The sequence below is a fragment of the Lonchura striata genome, chromosome Z (assembly GCF_046129695.1).
Source record: "Lonchura striata isolate bLonStr1 chromosome Z, bLonStr1.mat, whole genome shotgun sequence".
Lineage (NCBI taxonomy): Eukaryota > Metazoa > Chordata > Aves > Passeriformes > Estrildidae > Lonchura > Lonchura striata.
This window is the reverse complement of record NC_134642.1, coordinates 50,362,914-50,381,235: the sequence shown is the minus strand read 5'-3', so window position 1 is coordinate 50,381,235 and position 18,322 is coordinate 50,362,914. Positions and strand designations below refer to the sequence as shown.

At 37.2% G+C, this 18,322-nt stretch overlaps 1 protein-coding gene across 2 annotated transcripts in view; it reads left to right on the top strand.

The window, feature by feature from the left end:
* The first annotated feature begins 501 nt into the window (after positions 1 to 501).
* The window catches only part of TEK (TEK receptor tyrosine kinase), a 37,681-nt gene continuing 19,860 nt past the window's right edge, over positions 502 to 18,322 (top strand). For both annotated transcript variants that reach the window (XM_077790252.1, XM_021535932.3), the window contains exons 1-3: positions 502 to 715; positions 11,566 to 11,877; positions 16,992 to 17,102. In XM_077790252.1, the coding sequence (XP_077646378.1) occupies positions 664 to 715; positions 11,566 to 11,877; positions 16,992 to 17,102 (475 nt within the window). In that variant the 5' untranslated portion in view covers positions 502 to 663. The remainder of the gene's footprint in view (positions 716 to 11,565; positions 11,878 to 16,991; positions 17,103 to 18,322) is intronic.

Genomic DNA, 18,322 nt, shown 5'->3' with positions numbered 1-18,322 from the left:
TGTTTCCAATAAAACACATGAACTAAGAGAGTAGTTAGCTGGATTGTGGATGGCTTTGGTCTATACTGGATTCAGCTGGTGGTTTTGTTACTGTTTGCTTCATATTTTCATTATTGTGTGCAGAAGTGCATTGCAGCCAGCACCTTACATGTGGATTAAATAAATAAGGGAAAACACAATAGCACCCTGAGAAGTTAGCAGACCTGGTCTTCAAGGAGATAATAACATTTTCCACCTATTGTACCTAGGTGGAGGATGTTTTACTTGCACTCTCCCGCCTACTGGAGGGTGCCATCATTGTTCCTATTCTGCTGACTGTGAACAACAGCAGTCCCCTGCTTCTCCAGCAGCTCCAGATAATTGTTTTGATGTATTGCTGGATGGACAGGATTTGCACTGCCCTGCAGTCCTGCTGATATAAAAATGCCTTTAAGATCCTGCCTTTCCCATCCTAATCTACAAAGGAAACAGGAAAAAGGAACTTAAACTCCCTGTACTCAGACAGCAATGAGACTGTTCCAGCCTGCTCCAGTGCTCTGATTTCTTGCCCGTGACTTGTAAACAGCGTACCATACAGGACAAGAGTAACTGCTGAAGGTCTACCCTGGGGAAAGGATACTCCATGAGCAACTGCAGGAACTGGATGGATATACTTTGGAAAGCATGGACCCTCTAGCACACCTAGTTCTCTATGGATTCAGCCTGTTGATTTCAGGTAAACTTTGTCTTAAATAGCTGTAGTGGACCTGTCATGCCTTTCTTTGTTTTTCACACAGTATGCACCTACCCTTTCTGTCTACCCTTCACTCCAGTGCTTACCTTTACTGATTTAAGTACTAATGTTTGTTTCAGTGAGTCCACTTCTCTGTACAGATCTCTTACAGCAAGTGAGGGCAGGACTAGGGCCAAATAACTGGGGATGATTTAAATATGTGTAGGATCCACTTCTGCAGCTTTTAACTGTTGCAGTTATTTGTTGACACATTGCAGCAGGGTTTTTTTTCCTGTCTAATGGTACAATTTTTTTCATGCAGCTGATAACTTTAAAACCATTGGTGTCTTTCTCTAAGAAATCTGTTCTAAATACAGATTAAATGTCAATTTCTTCTGTGACTGACTTTATGAACATGATATGAACACTTGATATGTGTAGCTATTCCAGTATCTGATTTTAGACAAGATTCCACAAGTGGAATTTAGAAGAAAGTCAGTGAACAAAAAAGGGAGAAAATACAAGATCAATTAAAAACATTTCAAATATGGTTATATAGTATTATCAGCATATGTCATTAGTTCAGCAAGTCAGAAGTTATAAGAGATATCTGTAGAAAGACAGAAAGGTCTAGAAAGGTATACAGAAATATTATACTAATTTAAATTTAGTTTACAGTAATTTCAGCATTAATGTTTGAGATACCTTGCTGAACCTATCACATGCAGAGCCCTGAGGAAGACTGATTCAGAGTTACCCCACATTTGAGTATCACTTTTGCAATCCTCATTTTGATTTTCTAGTAAGTTTCTTCTGTAAAAATCAGTGAAATAAAAATACAAGTCACATGATAACTTTAGACTCTTAACTCACCCTTGACTATTGTATTGAAATATATATAGATTGTTCCAGTCCATCTCACAGTAAAAATGTAATATGCTGTAGAACTGCAAATTGTCCTGCAATGAAAACCAGAAAGTAGAAAGAAAAGGCAGAAGTACTCATTTCCATGCAACTTTCTTCACAATTGCTTTGCACAGATCTTCCTGATTAGCAGCATGGTAACAGGGGTTACCAATAAAATTGTGAGTTTGAGATATTACTTTTGGCACCAATAAAAGGCTAGAGGTTAATGCAGACTAAAAAAAAATAAAATGTTTTAAATCTGTTGAAGTCATGTTTGGAAATATTCCTAACTAGCAATTGCTGTAATAGGCTGCATATTGTTATTACCAATTCTTCTTCTGTGGCTTCAGTTTCTTGGTTGTTTAGCTGCACATAGATTCAACCTGTTTAGTCCTCAGATCACTTCCAGCTTTACACTTTTTGGAAATATCAGGTGCTGTAAGCATTATGGATGGAGAAGAAAAGAAAGTCCAGTTATTCCAACTTTTTTCCTTGTCCCTCCTGTTCCTCTACATGGTGTCATATACTATTTGACACAGCAATGACGTTCATTAAGTCACAAGTACAGGAGAAACAAGTAATTTGTAGAGATTAGCTAGAAAAATGTGGAGAGCACAGACAGCCCATCACCAATGAGATGCCGGTCACTGAATTTTCCACAGGGGCTAACCAGCAAGGTGTGGGCTGTAGTCACACCCATCTCAATACATCTATCAGCTTTCCCGCTTTTGTTTGAGAATGATATCATATTTCCTGAGGCGAGCAGTGGAAGACAATGTGAGCCTGCTTTTCTCTAGATACTGCAGGCGGAGTTCAGGAAAGCAGGAATGACATTCCCTGAGCAGGGGAGGGCGGAGGGCCTACACTAAGCACAGACACTGAACTGGCTTAACCTTGTCCCTGATGATTGTGGGCTTCTCTGGGTGTATTGCTGGGTAGGCACAAAATCCACTCCACCCTTTTCCAAGGTGAAAACCACTGACTTGGTTCCCATTAGGAGAAATGGCCTTTAATTTAATGGGGTTTTTTATTATTTTTATAGCAGTACTCTATTAGCAGCTAGAGCTAATGATCCAGTTTGGAAGGTGGCATTCAAAGCATACACAAATGCTCACTTTTGCACTGTCTACATTCCATAGCAAACATTCAATTAAACTGATAAGGAGTTTAATTTAATCCTGCTGGGATTCTTCAAATTAGACTGAGTATCACTACTTTTTTTTTTTCTTTTGGTTCTTTATGTCCCTGACAGTTTAGACTAACAAAATTATGCTGACATCTATCCTGAAGTATGGATTCAAATGCCAAGGTTGTAGCTAGGTTCAGTCTGTTGAGCTCTGACTAAAGAAGAGCTGCAGATTTACTTATTCCTCTAAAGGGAAGGAATGAGTGTCACAACTTGCATTTTGCCTCAGAAAACTCTCTAGCATCCTCAGGTATTCTCAGATGTTCTAGAAATATGCTTGCGGTTTCTCACAGTAAGCTAACTCTCAGAAATGTTCAAGTGCATGCTTTATTTTATTTCTCCTTTATCTGTAAAGTATTGGTGAAAACCAGCAACAATTGCAATTAGCTTCAGTAACATTTCTTTGACTATTTCTATCAGGAAACAAATATATCATCAAATGTCTCCATTCTCCAAGTCAGAATCTTCTGTGCTGCAATTTTGCTCTGCCAATAATCTTAGATCCAGTAGCTTTCTAAAAATACAGGATTTTTTTGTTGATTTAGCTGATTTTTTTGCTGTTGGATCCATATATGGTAAAAAACTCAAAATATTATAATAGACTTTTGGAAAAAAGTAACAGTGGAGCAAAACAATAAAGTAGCATTTAATTGCTCTCTATCAGTTATGCTCAAGTGTTCTGTAAATTTTCTTTGGGATCAGTAGGTGTTATGAAAAAAAATCTAAATTATCTGTATTATGTGACTCATTTTCATATTTGGAGAGTTGAACAGATTTTAACATACATTACCAGATACACAAGCACCTTTATAATGCTGTTGGCTTTTCAAAATGACAAGTCCAAATTTTTAGTTGGACTGGAAAATTCTAACAATTCTGCTTCAGGATCAAAGGAATCAGCTCTGAAAGGGTGAAATGAAGCCACACACTACATTTGTAAATGTTAACAGATGCTATTGTTTTAGATACAATTTTCATGAACACACATGTACTATGTGGTTTTTATACTTAGTCATGGGTATTAGACATAGATGGGTAGATTAATTTATTGCTGAATTTTCATTTAAGGGAAAACTGAAGCTGTAATATTTTGTGTAGATCGTCTGATATTCACATGACTCTTATCTGGAAGGCTTTACTGAAGAAGAGTTTTAGTTCCATGACCAGATCCCTCTGTAAGATCTATCTAGGAGTGGAGGGATGAAAGTATTAGAGAATCTGTAGCAAAGAACTACCCTCCAGAGACAGACCCTATTCTTTGCTCAGTAGGTTATATTTAGGATGCTGTTTCACTGTGGTTTCAGTGGAGGCACACAGCAAAGAATAACCCATGTCTAAAGTAGAGAATTTCCTATAAGGAGTTTTAAATGTTGATTGTTTATATTACACATTTGATAACTGTTCTCCAACTGTTAAACAAGGGTCATATCTCAAATAAGTTGAAAAGCTATAAAAATACATTTTATAATTCATCACTTGGAACCATTAACCATTATGGTGTAAAGATATTAGGCATTTGCTAAGTTTTGAAAGAATTTTTGAAGGAAATATTAACAAATGACATTTCTCTTTTCAGAAATCCAAACTTTTTACTTCAAGGGTGTTTTTTTTTCTTGCCTTTTTTTTTTTTTTTTTTTTTTTTTTCTTTTTTTTCCTTGATAATGCAATTCCAACTGCACTTCTGATTGTGCTGATGACTTTCCCCTGTGTTATTTCCTGGCTGTTCATCTGTTCATTGCAGACAAGCCACTAGTCAGGGGCCTTGGCCTCCTTAGTGACAAAATGTGCTTAGCACCAGAAACACCTCCAAGCTACTTTAGTCTGAAAAATCAGTAAGTGGCAATGTAAGAGTGCCCTTTTGTACAGGCAGGAGTGTGTTAGAATGTGTTCTTCCAGCAGTCAGTGCTCACAGACAGCCAACCTTATGCTATTTGTGTGCACTAATTGTTTACCTGTGTTATTTTATCTACTCCAGCTTGGCACATTTGCAGTACAAATACAAGCTTCATAATGCAACTGACAAGGGCCAGCCTTGTTATGGATGTGTCTATTTTGATGTGCACACACACTCTTGATATGATACCCATATTTTTGCTGCCTGCAAATCCAACCAGATGAACCTGAACTACAAGCCTGTCCCTCCTGGAGCTTTCCCACATTCTTCAGCCTCTTTCAACATTTTCAGCATTACCTGGCATACGGTCAGCTAGTTATTCAAACAGCCATTGGTGCTGCTATGTTTCCTATTTTACTCACTTGTGGTCAACAAGGCCTAAGGAGAAATCATGACAAACCATGTTTTGGTTTCTTTCTTGTGTTTTGGTTACTCACACAAACACACACACACACACACACACACACACACACACACACACACACACACACACACACACACAAACATATTTCAGCATGGCTTGTCCCCTGGAAACCCCAACAAAACTGCAGCACTGTTTCTCTTCCGGCTTTTTCATCTAAAAAGATTGTTTTGACAGGCTGTGAAACAACAAACATGTAGAGAAAACAAGGCAGTGGCATTTCCTTCAGCTCCACCAGAGGTACCCAAAGGCAGATGAGCAGATGCTGAGATAGGGAGCCCTCATAACTTTGAAATTATTTTGTTTTTCACACGTGTGCTCTAGTCTTCCCACTACTGCTAAGTAGCATAGACATAGCCTGTCAGTAATTTTTCATCTCTTACTAGTTTCACAATACCTTCCCCCCACGAATAGTGTCCTATATCTAAGGGCAAGTGGTCTTGGTATTGGAGCAGTGAAGCATCCAACAGCTGCACAGTAACATCATGTAAAACAATAACATTCTTTACATAAACACCAAAAAAGGTTTTATTGGGAAACCTGGTTGTTAGCTTGTATAGCAGATGTTTTCCAGGAGCATTTCTGTCTTCTTTTTACCCCTATTGTTCCAGTTCTATGGGAGAGAATCTTACTCTCTTTGGACAATAATAACTTCAACCTTGTTTTCCTGTGGAAGAATGAGCTGTCAGAAGAGAATCTGACTCACTGGGAAAAATTACCTGAGTTGCTGCTATCTTTGCATTCCAGATAAAATTTCCAGGGCACTTAAAGATCACTGAGCCCATAAAATGAATACATGGTTTCAAAGCCCCCCAGATTATTTCCTTTTTTGAGAATGAACCAAAAATAACATATGTGCTGAGAGCCCAGGAAAAAACAAGAAAAAATTCCAGATTCTGGTTTGGTCTATGTTTTACTCTTCCTATGAAAAATATGCCCAAACAGTTCACGTTTTGGAATAGTTTCTGACTGGTTTAATATTAAGTAAGGAGTATTTAATTTTTTTTCTTTTTGGAAGAGGAGACATGTTGATTTGTTCTCTATTTTATTTATTTCTTCATATTTATTTTGACTTATTTCCAGCCTGATTATCTTCCACATTGTCTAGTTAATTAATTTTTTTAAAAATCATTGTTTATTCAGTACTTCTCCAAGAATTAATAAAATGCTCTACTTCTTCAGCAAAATTGCTTGTGTGGTTGCCATTTGTATTTCTAAATAGATTAATTTAATTATTTTAATCTGGTACATTGTTTTATACCAAAAATAAGACTGGAGAGGGTACAGCTGAAGTTATAACTACAAAACAGGACATAATGAGAAATACTGAAGTTTAGACTATTTAGCAAATTGGTTTTGTTCTAAATCAAAACCTTATTATTTCAAGCAAAAGGAGTGCTCATTGTTATATTTTAAGAAACTTGCAGGAAGAAGGATTGATGACTTAAAAGTTTGGGGTTTTCACCAGTCTCTAAATTATTTTTAAATCATGCAGTGAGTGTCATATCCAACTGACTTTCACTTTCAGCATAACACCAAAATTAAGCACAGATTCTAATTTTTTGGCACCGATATAGTATCTGTATGTTTTATATTCCCGTTTCCAGATGTCTAATAGCAGGAATAATTTGTGTTCCAAGCAATAATAGTAAAAGAAAAGAAAAAAATAAAGAACTACATAAGTATTACATATTAGATCTATTCTCTGCTTCACCTGGTGAAAATGGAGTGAAACTTACTGGAATTTTCTCCCCTTTCATCTTCTCTTAAATAATTAGTACTTTAAAAGTATTAATCTTTCTGCTCACCTCTTACAACAGATCTTCACCTTGATCTGTTAGACTCCAAATGCCAGGAGGAAGACTCCCTCCTTATAGTAATTTCAAGCAATCAGTAATAAAGCTCTACAAATATAAGAAAATAAATATATCTTCAGGTGTGTAATGTCTAAACAACTTCTTTGCTTCTACTACCAATCATTATTAACAACTAAAACCTTCCTCAGAACTTTGAATTTTCAATACCCCTTGCAAATAAGACCTGTGTCCATGTTATATGCACTTTGAAGGACAGTGAGCTGTGATTACCCTGTGTTGGAGCTGACAACTCCACCTGCTTGCTTTGGAAGAGGAGCATAAGCCATTGTGTTGAACATTTTTTCCAAATAACAGACAACTTTGCAATGGCCTTACAGTAGATGCCTAGAGTTTTCCCATGTTTTCCTGGAGACAAGACAAGGGTAATAGTGGAAATCTGGAAGTATACAGGCAGGGAGTGTCAGAGGAAAGGACAAATCAATACTTTTCTCCTAAGTGTTGCTGTGTATACTAATCTATGACATTAAATAATCTCAGCTCAAGATTGCCACATTTATTCATGAACCCTAGTATCTAGCACCAATAATGATCTAGATCAATGATATTTTAATCTTTATCAGAGACTTGCTTGCTCTTTGAGTAAAAGTGTGTCTGGGATGTGTGCTAGGGAATTTCTGAGAACTGTTTGTTTCAGCTGATCCTAGCCAAGTTTTGCTGGTGCAATGCAGCACAGAAAATATGATGACTGTGTCTGTATGAATGACATTTTGGTAGAGAACAAGAACACAGGGACTACAGAAACAGCATGGCAAATTTCTCTGTTTAGCACAATTTCCCGAGGTGAATATCATAGAATCATAAAATAATTTGAGTTGGAAGGGACCTTTTTAAGGTCATCTAGTTCCAATGTCACTCCTATGGACAGGGACGCCTTCATTCAGACCAGGCTGCTCCATCCAGCCTGGCCTTGAACACTTCCAGGGATGAGGCATCCACAGCTTCTGTGGGGAACCTGTTCTAAAGGCTCACCTCCCTCATTATGAAAAAGTCCTTCCTTATATCTAATCTAAATTGACAGTCCTGTTGTTTCAAGCCTTTTACCCTTATTCTATCACTACATGCCCTTGACAAAAGTCTCTCTCCAACTTTCTTGTAGTCCCTTTAGGAACTCAAATGTGCTATAAGGTGTCCCCGGAGTCATCTCTTCCTCATGCTGAACAATTCCAGTTCTCACAGCCTTTCCTCATAGGAGAGCTGATTCAGAACTCTGTCGTCTACATAGCCTCTTTTGGACCTGTTTCTACAGGTCCATGTCCTTCTTGTGTTGAGACCCCAGAGCTGGATGCAGGGTTCCAGGTGGGCTCTCACTAGAGCAGAGGGGCAGACCTCCTTCCCCTGCTCTATGGACTGAACTGCTTTGGATGCAGCACAGGATACAATTAGCTTTCTGGGCTGCAGGAATCCGTATTGGAAAAGCTGTGAAAGATACAGGTGAGTATCACCCAGCAAGACAGAGAACAATCCTGTAATTTGGAGAGGGTCAAGAGGAACTGCAAGTATTTCCCTCCATTTATTTTGCTGTCTGGGCTATAGTCAGTGTGCTGTTATTTAAACCTCTTCAGAGGGTACCATTTTCACTGTGCTGGAAAGACTCAAAACACTGCATCACAGTGAGTGGTGTGTCATAAATACTTAGCAATGGGTCTTCCTTGCATGGTATTTTCCATTTACAACATTAGCCTTCTGCAAGCACTTTGTCTTCTCAAAATCTATTTGCACACACAGCAAATTGCCTTTCTGATAAAGTCTGTTCTTCAAGGACCAAGGCAGGAGTGGAAGGACTTTTTCAAGGCAGCACAGAGGATTGTCCCTGCTGCTGAGATTGGCCACTTCCTGGGTTTTTCTCAGAGCTAAATTCTGTTGTCTTATTTGATTCTTACATACTCAAAACCTTCATTAACATCTAGGACATGATTTACCTAAATTTTGTCAGACTAGGTAAGTTCCTTTCTAGCAAAAATGGATGATTTACTTGAAATGCATTATCATGTATGAATCCCCACCCAGTGGAGTCAAAGAAAACATTACTATTACCTCCAAGGCCTTATATTGCTAAAATGCCTTTTTTTTTTTCAAATTCTATATGAAGCATAGCTTTTCTTAGTGCAAAACTTCCAATAATTTAATTTCTACTTGCAATATATTCCAGCTGTGAAACCTTAGCTGCAAATGTTTGATACATAATTCTATACTTATGCCTAGATAAAAATCCCTTTTAGAGGCAGAAAATTATTTTATGTTTCTCTGGGAAGAAACTCCATCTGTGTTCCATCTGCCTTATTGAGACTTCTGGGCTTCCCTGCAGTGTTTAATATGACAAAAAAGCACCTATCTTTAGACAATGAATCAGAACAATATCCATCCCCTGGTGTCTAGATTTTGATTCACCCAGAATATTCTCAAATTTAAAAAAACAATATGCCTACTTGTTCTACACCTTTATTGCATGAATTTACTACAAGGAAAAAATATGCAGCAAATACCCTGAATCTGGTAGAAAGTTGCTTTGCATATCGATCAAAGGCAGCATGAAAGCTGATCCTCAAAATTCAGGCTTCTCCTACTGCTTTTTCTCAGATTATTAAAATGTTGAGATGCAGGGGAAGAAAGAGGGGTTATTTTCACCTTTCAATCTTTGGTGGAAGTCAGAGGAATGGAGAAATGCTAGGGAAAATGGAACTGGAGCCCTGGATGACCAGCTGTCCTCTGAAGGACACCAGCCCTTGGGCCCACACCTTTGTATTGGAAAAGCTGTTCTAGTTCTGTGCCCTGTGGCTGCCAGGCAGAAAAAACTATTTCACCTCTACTCTCTAGCAGTGGGCCTGACATAAATGCAGACATGTCAAGCCACAGAATTTGAATCCAGATTTGATTCTGAGGTTCACAAAAATTTGCAGAAGCCAGGATATTAAAGTTTGTGATTTTAGGAATATCTCTACCTAGCATGTGATCCTTGCTGCTGTAAACTGATGCTGCTCTCGGTGATTGTTGAGCTATATTAGCCTTTGGCTAATGCATCAGGTCCATAGTAAAAGCACAAATATTCCTCATATAAAACTGAGAACCTTGAGACAAATGTCCCATAAAATGAATGTGTGAATTGGCTTCTTTTCTATCACATATCTCTTTAACTTTGTTCAAAGGATTAACATTTGCAACATGCAGCAGGATGGACTGACTTTACTGACCTGAACGTTTGTGCAATATTAACTTTAATGTTGCAACGTTTCCAGAAGGTTTCATTTCTCCATTATGTAACTGCAAATCATCCGGGCTGGCACATGAAAGGGTGGGGGCTGCGGAAGACTTGTTGGGTGTGGTGAGTGTCAATGTGCTGTCAAGATACTTCAGTCCTCAGAGTGGTTGCTTGCATTGAAAGCAGAGGAGTACCTCCTCCCTTGTCCCAGAGCACTGTAGAGACACACGCAAAGACTGCAGTTAGCACTATGACCTTCTTTTGACCTTCCTTATCTAAGACTATACGCCTTCCTTCCCATCAGAGAACATTTGGAAGCTGACCGGCATGAAATATTAGGTCTATGTAAATACAAAATATCCTTGTATCCAAATCAGGAAAATAGATGTGATGAATAAAAGAAATCAATTATTCTTCCTGTTTCAGCTGGAAAAAATGTTAATGTTTCCCTTCTCCTTACCCTGAACTCAAAAAAATAAAGGGAAACACCTATTATTTGCCAATTGCTCATTATAGGAGAGCTGAATTTCCCTCCAACTATGCACATTTGAACAGCTAAAACTGTGGCACTCTGCTAGAGGATATTTTAATTAGGCTTGTATCTCCCATTTTCAAAGAAACTTTCACCTCTATGTGTTTCAGGCAATCGTATTGATCAAAAGAAGAAATTTTGAGTGATTTAAACCTGACCTTACTTAACTAGTGGTCTCAACTTGCTTTTTGTTTTTACATAAGTTGCTTTGTGCCATGGGTATTGCCAGGGTCTGTTAGGGCTTCAGATATTTGATGTGATTGACTATGAAATCATGAGTCCAAATTCATAAAGCAGCTGCAAAAAAATGTCCCATGTGTTCAAAGTACTACCATCTCCTATAATTGAAAGGCATAACTGCTTTGCATCAATTCATACGTACTAAATCCATGTGAAGTAGATTGAAGAAACACTATTAAACTGAAAACCTTATCATCCACCAATTCTATTACCAGAAAAGCACCATACTTGAGGCATTTATGTGCATGTCTAACTATCTTATCTTATACACTATACACTTATATACATTTATCTGCTTTGGCAACTTATTATTTTCCTTGGGCTTCTACAACAGCACTTGAAAGAAATTCAACACGTTTGTAAGATGTACTGCCTTTTCTAAGAAGAGCAAATTCCATTTGTTTGTGTCATAAAAAATAAATCCTCAAGTCATTGTGCAGAATACTTTATTTGTGTTAATCCAATTTTGATGAACGCTGTGCACAGCACCAGCCAGAGAAACCCTGAGCACTAGGTGACACCAGCTTACCTGGTGATTTGATCAGCCACATCAAATTCTGCAGTAAATTTTTTTTAATTTGATTTTTTTTTTTTTTTTTAGGTAAAGTAGAAGCAGCATTGGACCTCATACTGATCAATTCCTTTCCTCTGGTGGGCAACTCTGAGACATCACTTATATGTGTCACTTCCAAATGGCGTTCCCATGAGTCTATCACCATAGGCCGGGACCAGGAGGATGTGGCAAACCAGCACCGAGAACCACTGGAAGTTAATGAAGATTCCAAAAGAGCAGCAGCCAAGACAGTGGTGTGGAAGAGGGAACAGGCCAGTGAAACTATTGGAGCATATTACTGTGAAGGGAAACTCAAGGATGAGGTGACAAGGATACATACCATGAAGATGCCACTGGGAGGTACTGTATAGTTGTCAGATCTGAATTTGCCATGTCACTGCTTGCAGACTGGCAGCTACCCTTGGTTGACATAAGTGAGCACAAACATGGCCCCAGACCAGTCAAGGCAGTCCTGAGTCAATAAAAACAGACTTGGTTCAAGACCTTTTTTTTTTTTATTCCTACAGGGCAGAGAAACTGGTTAGTATTAGGTGCTAGTCATTTCATTGTGGAAGTTAGTTAGACATCTGTAAGTATTCTGCCTGCATCTGACTACTGCTGGGAACACAAAGTCAGCAAATTAAAATGGCCTCACTGACCCCATGAAATAACATATGTAGCAACTCCTGCACTGGACTTCTTGCAGGCCAGACACTTGATTTCAAACAGGATTCCACTTTAAAAGTTTGACAGGTCTGACCACTATTCTATCTTTCTTAAGTAAATGGGCAACCTGAGCCCAGAGAACAATTGCCTTGCCTAAGTTTTAGTAAAACTACGTATCAGCAATACTAGATCTGCATAGTCTGTGTCAGTGTGGGGAAAAAAAAAAAGCATCCCTGTCAGCACTGGAAAGAAAATCTGGAGATGTTTTCCAAAATCTGAGAAGGTTATTCAGAAAAGTCCACTACAGATTTCACTATTCATTTGATTTTGGTTTTAGTCTATGCACAGTAGTAAAAGCAAATGTGCAGGGATATACTGGGACAAGAAGGTGAGATTTCTAAGGTCCATTAAATTGCATTTCTGTATGTTCAAAATTTCTCTTTTTTCTGGAAATCATTAGACTTCTGGGACAAGTTTCAAAGAAGAGATAACCATAAACTACTGAAAGGCACAAGAATTTTTGAGTAGTTTTCTACAGCAAATCACATTGTCAAAACTGATAATTTAAAATAGATTTTACTGTACTGCTAATGCTTTGTGCCATGGCAACTGGTCTGTAAGGGCACTTGACAACTTTAATTTTACTTTATTAGATTTTAATAAGAGCAATTTTTGTTGTTGATATCTCCTGAAATTAAATAACAAATTTATAAAAGGAGATTTTTTAATTCATTAGAGCTGTAGCTAGTGTCTATTATCATTGCTTTGAACATGGATAGGTTGGAAGCAAACTGAGTAGGACAAGTACATTTTTCCTTGGCTTGTTTTCTCTGACCAAAAGTGGTCTTTGGAGGCTTGGATTGGTCACCAAGAAAGATCTGCAGATGCAGACTGACAACTCCATTGTTTCAAAGAAGACTGCAGTGAGGAGGAGATAAGGTAATAGTCCATGGAATGTCAACTTGCCCCTGCCTGTGGCAGTCTGCCAGCAAGCTGAGCACATTTCTAGCTGTTCTGTTGTAGAGCAATGTGCATGGGTGGAGGAATGTCTTCTGAATCAATTAGTTCTTTCCTCTTAGTATCTATGGGCCTAGGACCAGAGAATTTTAAGTAATAAAATTTTGAAGTCTTCTTATGTGACAGATGTTGTTCTAAACTGAAGTAGCATACACAACAGCAATTGGTAGATTTCTTTGATTAATTTTTAGGTTTGAATCCCTTTCTCAGATTTTCTCTGCAAAAGTTTTTACTCACAAAATTCAAACTAGCAAAGTTTGTCAGTGAAAGCAGCAAAAGCATATAATCTAATCAGAACAGATGGGTAAGAGAGAGGTACATCAGAAATTCCCATAGCTGTTAAAGTGCACAGAAAGTGGGGAAAGGTTAAGGAAAGATTTTGGGGTTTGGCAAAGCATGTGTGTCTGGAAAACAGACCTTTTTCCACTTCACTCTTGCTGTCTTTATAATTTTTAAAGGCAGAATATGTTTTTCAACAGAAAAAAATTGAGTTGAAATGTGCAGTTTCCATTGGTGACATCAATGTCAAAGGAAGAAGCAGCACTTCTGGAAAGCCAGCCACTATATTGCATTTTTCTGGCAAGAAGCTGGTGAAACATTCACCCAGCATTAATAATTTTGGTAGCCCTACTGACTTAGTGGAAACTGCCATCTCCCTGATTATATACCTATTATCAAATATGTACATACAGTGAAAATTTTTTGCTGTGTAGTATGGAGAGATATGCTTTATTTTACCATCTGCTATTCTGAGATTAAGTCCATTCTCCTGAATTCTTTATACTGAAACATTATAGTTACATGTGTAATATTCATACATGCAGTGACAGGGAACAGTTTATGCTTTATCTTCTTATGGGGAGTGATCCTTATTCTGTATAAGTACACATCTCTAGAATAAAACCCCACAGAGTGTTCGCCTTCTAGTCAAATACAATTTATTCAATTTCTCTACACAATAAATGTTTATTTTCATATATGTGATTGAGTTTTCCCCACAGATACTCAACCATAGAGGTGTCAAAGGGACAATGATTGAGTTTTCCCCACAGATACTCAACCATAGAGGTGTCAAAGGGACAATAATGGAAATGTTAGCAGTAGAGCATTATGGCACTTGTCCTGCAGCTCAGTTCGTTATGTCTCTATAAGGAATTGCCACACTTGAGATGTGAAATCATGTAATACAAGTCACAATCTAAAAATATGTTGGAGCTGAGCCCAACTGGGAGTGTGCATTCCTTTCCATTGCAACAGTACCCTGTAGAAAAGCCTAAAATCCAAAGAAGAGTAGATGGGAATACAAAAGTTTAATATCTTGTTAAAACAATTAGCATTGTCTCACTAAATTTGGTCCAAAAAGCACTGCAACTAAACCCCTTATGATAATTTGTAGCTAACAATTAATTTTTTAAAAGCTGTTGAATTATTTTTTTCTTAAATAGATAATGATTTTTCACTATGCATTTGTTACTAATAAATAACTTCTAACTTGAGAGCTGACAGTAAGTTGGAATTGCTTTCAGTTTTTGTTGCCTGTTTCTAACAAAAATTTAGCTCATTATTCTATATTAGAAATTTCTGTTTATCTAAGATGTAAGTGTAGATCCAGTGTTTAGGTAAAATGACAAATGCATGTACTTAATGTAAAGCAGGGAGACTTCTGCTGAAATCAATTGTATATAACTTACAAAAGAATGAAAATGTATGGCAGAGTCTCAGAGTATAACCACTAGAACTGCACAGGGGATGGAAATTCCATTCTGCAAAGAATTGTCTATTTTTAATAGTTGTCTTGTTTCCAAATATAAATAAACATTAAAATGTCAAAATTTTCAAGGAAATTATATTCTAAGACAGAAGTTGGCTTGCTCAGATTTTCTTTCTCTAATTTTACATCATGTGATACAAACATTTTGATTTTAACTTAAAATTCTATTTTGTAATGAAAATATCAAAATGTTCTTTCTTTTATTGCAAAAATATAATCCTTTTTACTCCCTCAGATTTTGGAAAATAATGTTGTGGATATACTGACAGAATTTCATACATACTTTGATACAGCATCTGTCTTCTCATTTTTTACAACTCTGTTGCATATAAAATATGACAGAAATATATTTCATAATTTTTTCTATGCTTTCTGATCCTATCTCTTTCCCACCAATTGATGGTATGAACCAAAGAATATTTTATTAACAGTTTTGCAAAAATGAACCAAGAAAGGAGACATGATTCTTCATAAAGGGCAATTTTTTATTAATAAGTTGTATAACAGTTTATATTAACTTGTATATATGTTTCTCAAAAAAATATATGCTGTGAAATAAATATTTGTTGTGAAATTGAACCTCTGAAAATGCAGAGTTGTCTAGGAGCATGAATGGCTCTTCAAGAGTTCTTTTCAGCTGAAACTCAGTTGGGTCTTATGTCAGAAAACTCCCACTCAGCTGGCTGGACAGGCAGGTAGCAGCAGAAGGAAAAATAAAGATAGATGGACTTACATGGGGGAATTTCTATAGGAGGAACCCTTAAGGTGAAAAAACTTCAAATGTAGAAAGAGCAAAAGGATTGGTTTAAATCAATATATCACTCCCCTGAGTATTCTACAAGGGAAAGTACAGAGGTATCAAATTCCCCATCAGGTAAGGATCTTAATAGTTAGGAAGTGAATTTGGCTAATTTTAGAAGAATTTTTTTTCCCATAGAACATATAAACGACAGTATGGCATAAACCCTCAGAGCTAAATTTGGCCTGAAAATCTGATTTTATTGTCAAAACACTTCACAACTTTCCCTTTGGATTTTCCAAGTAAATGAAAGGAATCATCTTTAACTTTTAACTTGTTTCAAATTAATGTGGTAATTAAAATTACCATTTCACTAGTTTCATTAAAACTACCATTTCAAGAAGAGCCATTTCTTGAGCTTTTTCAGTCCCTTCCACAGTTATCTTCTGATGACATTTTTCCACTAGTACAGATAAGAAATAGGCAAAAATGTTGGGAAAATCCTTTTATCTACTGCTTTCTCTGTTGTTTAAATCAATATCTACAAATAAAGGTATAAAAGTCCCTTTCTGTTTAAGCAGGAAAATGAATTTAAATTTCCCTGCTGGAAAACTGCTGATCTACACCAGTCTTTAACACTGAATTTTTATTTTCACTAAGCAATATTTTGTGGTGAAAGTACCATAGCCTGTGAATATTATTTTTTTTTTCCCTTTGGTTCTTAGTGCAATCCAACATTCTCTGTATTTCCAGAATTTGGTGAACTAACAGAAACACAGGCCTACTACAACCCACCTCACCTCCTCCCAGCCCTAAATAATTGTGGTCTCCTGAACTCTCTTGACATTTCTGCATTATAAAGCTTACGTAGAAGAGAACTTAAATCACCTTAGGTATTTATTTGCCAGTGACAGCTTGTTCCCTGCAATACAATTTCCAGTACTTTTTCCAGTCTGATTTAAAAATGTCTTAAGAGATAAAGAAACTGGAAAATGTTTTACAGCCAGTTGGAGTTCCTAGTTAGAAACCGTTTCCAGTTAGAAGCCAATTATTTTTTTCATGCCTCAGGTTCTAGTGGCAGTCTGTTGTTTCAGGGTATAGGCAATTCCTCTGTCTTTGCTAAAATATAGGTTGAGGCAGCTGATGGTAAAGAATCACTTTATACTCTAAAGAAATTGATGTGTCAAAATCTGAGTGAGGCTCGTGCTGTAACCCATTCTCAGCTATCAGGCCAGAGACCAGATAGAGACAGTAACTGCTATTTATCACATCTGTTTTCAGCTTCCTTCCACCCAGTGGCATTAACTGTTACAGCAAATAAGGGAGAGCATGTGAATATCTCCTTCATCAGAATGGCATCAAAAGAGGAAGATGCAGTGATCTACAAGAATGGTATTCAATCTTTTTGTCTTTTCTCTTTCTGCTATAATTGTTTTAGCTGAGGGCCAAGTAAGTCATTTAAAGTTAGAGCTGCTGATGCCCATGCTGTGCAGCTGTAGCTGGCATCATTCCTCACACATTTAAAGTTTCCTAAAGGGGTGAATTTCCATATCCAATATGTTAATCTGATCTGTTTCTCTTCCAAAATTCCCAATCTTCTGTTTATATCTCTGTTTTGTTTTAATTTTTGATTTCCTTCTACAGCCCTTCATATAATTGCCTGGTTGTTTTTAGCTTGGTTGTTTGTTTTTCTTTCTGGGCCACTGTGAAAATCCAGTTAGTGTATCTTTCATTGCATTTCTATAGTTTTTGAAGTCATACTTTGTATTCTTCAGAAAACTTTTTGAGGCCATTTCTATAATGCCATTCAAGCTAAGAAATTAATGACTAGTACTCTGCTATAAGAAAGAAAAAAATGTAAACAAAATCTAGTCCTTATTTCATCCAACTACAAAAGTTAGTCAGGTTGTAAATTTTCTAATACCAACTCCTCTTTCTAGCATGGCACCTAAATCACATGTAATCGCTGTTCAGCTGTGTGTTGCTCCTGCTTGATGCTTAAAAATATGTGCAGGTTACTATCTACCTCCTGTGTAAAAATACAAAAATAGAGGTCACTATAACTCACAGTGCCTTCATAATCACCATAAATTGTTAACCCACAACAAATTATGATTGTGGGAAGCACGTGTAATATTCTGCTCCATCTTTGACAGTGAGCCACCAGGACACAGGGAGTAAATACAGCAGGATGAGCTAAGGAAGTGTCAACACGCTACCAAAGAACTCATGTAGTAAGTCAGTCTCAACCCCCATTACTGATTACCTGGAGCACTTCAACAGGCTGGAAGAGTTAATTAGATAAAAGGCATATTTTAAAGAGCCAATAGGCAAATCGAATACCTGTTTCTTTGCACTTCAGAGACTCAGCTATGTCAAGGCACAGCAGACAAGTTTGCTATCACTTGTCATTACAGGGTCCCTAGGAAAATTTTGTGATCTCCTATCACCAGTTTCTCAGAAAATAACCAGATGAGATGTTGGAGCAGGACTACTTACATCGTGGTACTCCCTTAGCTGTGATTCCATCTGGAAATTCAGCAAAATATCTCAGATAGCCTCTGGACAGTAGGTCAAGTGTTCCAGCTGAGGTTGATGTTAAAACATTTCTG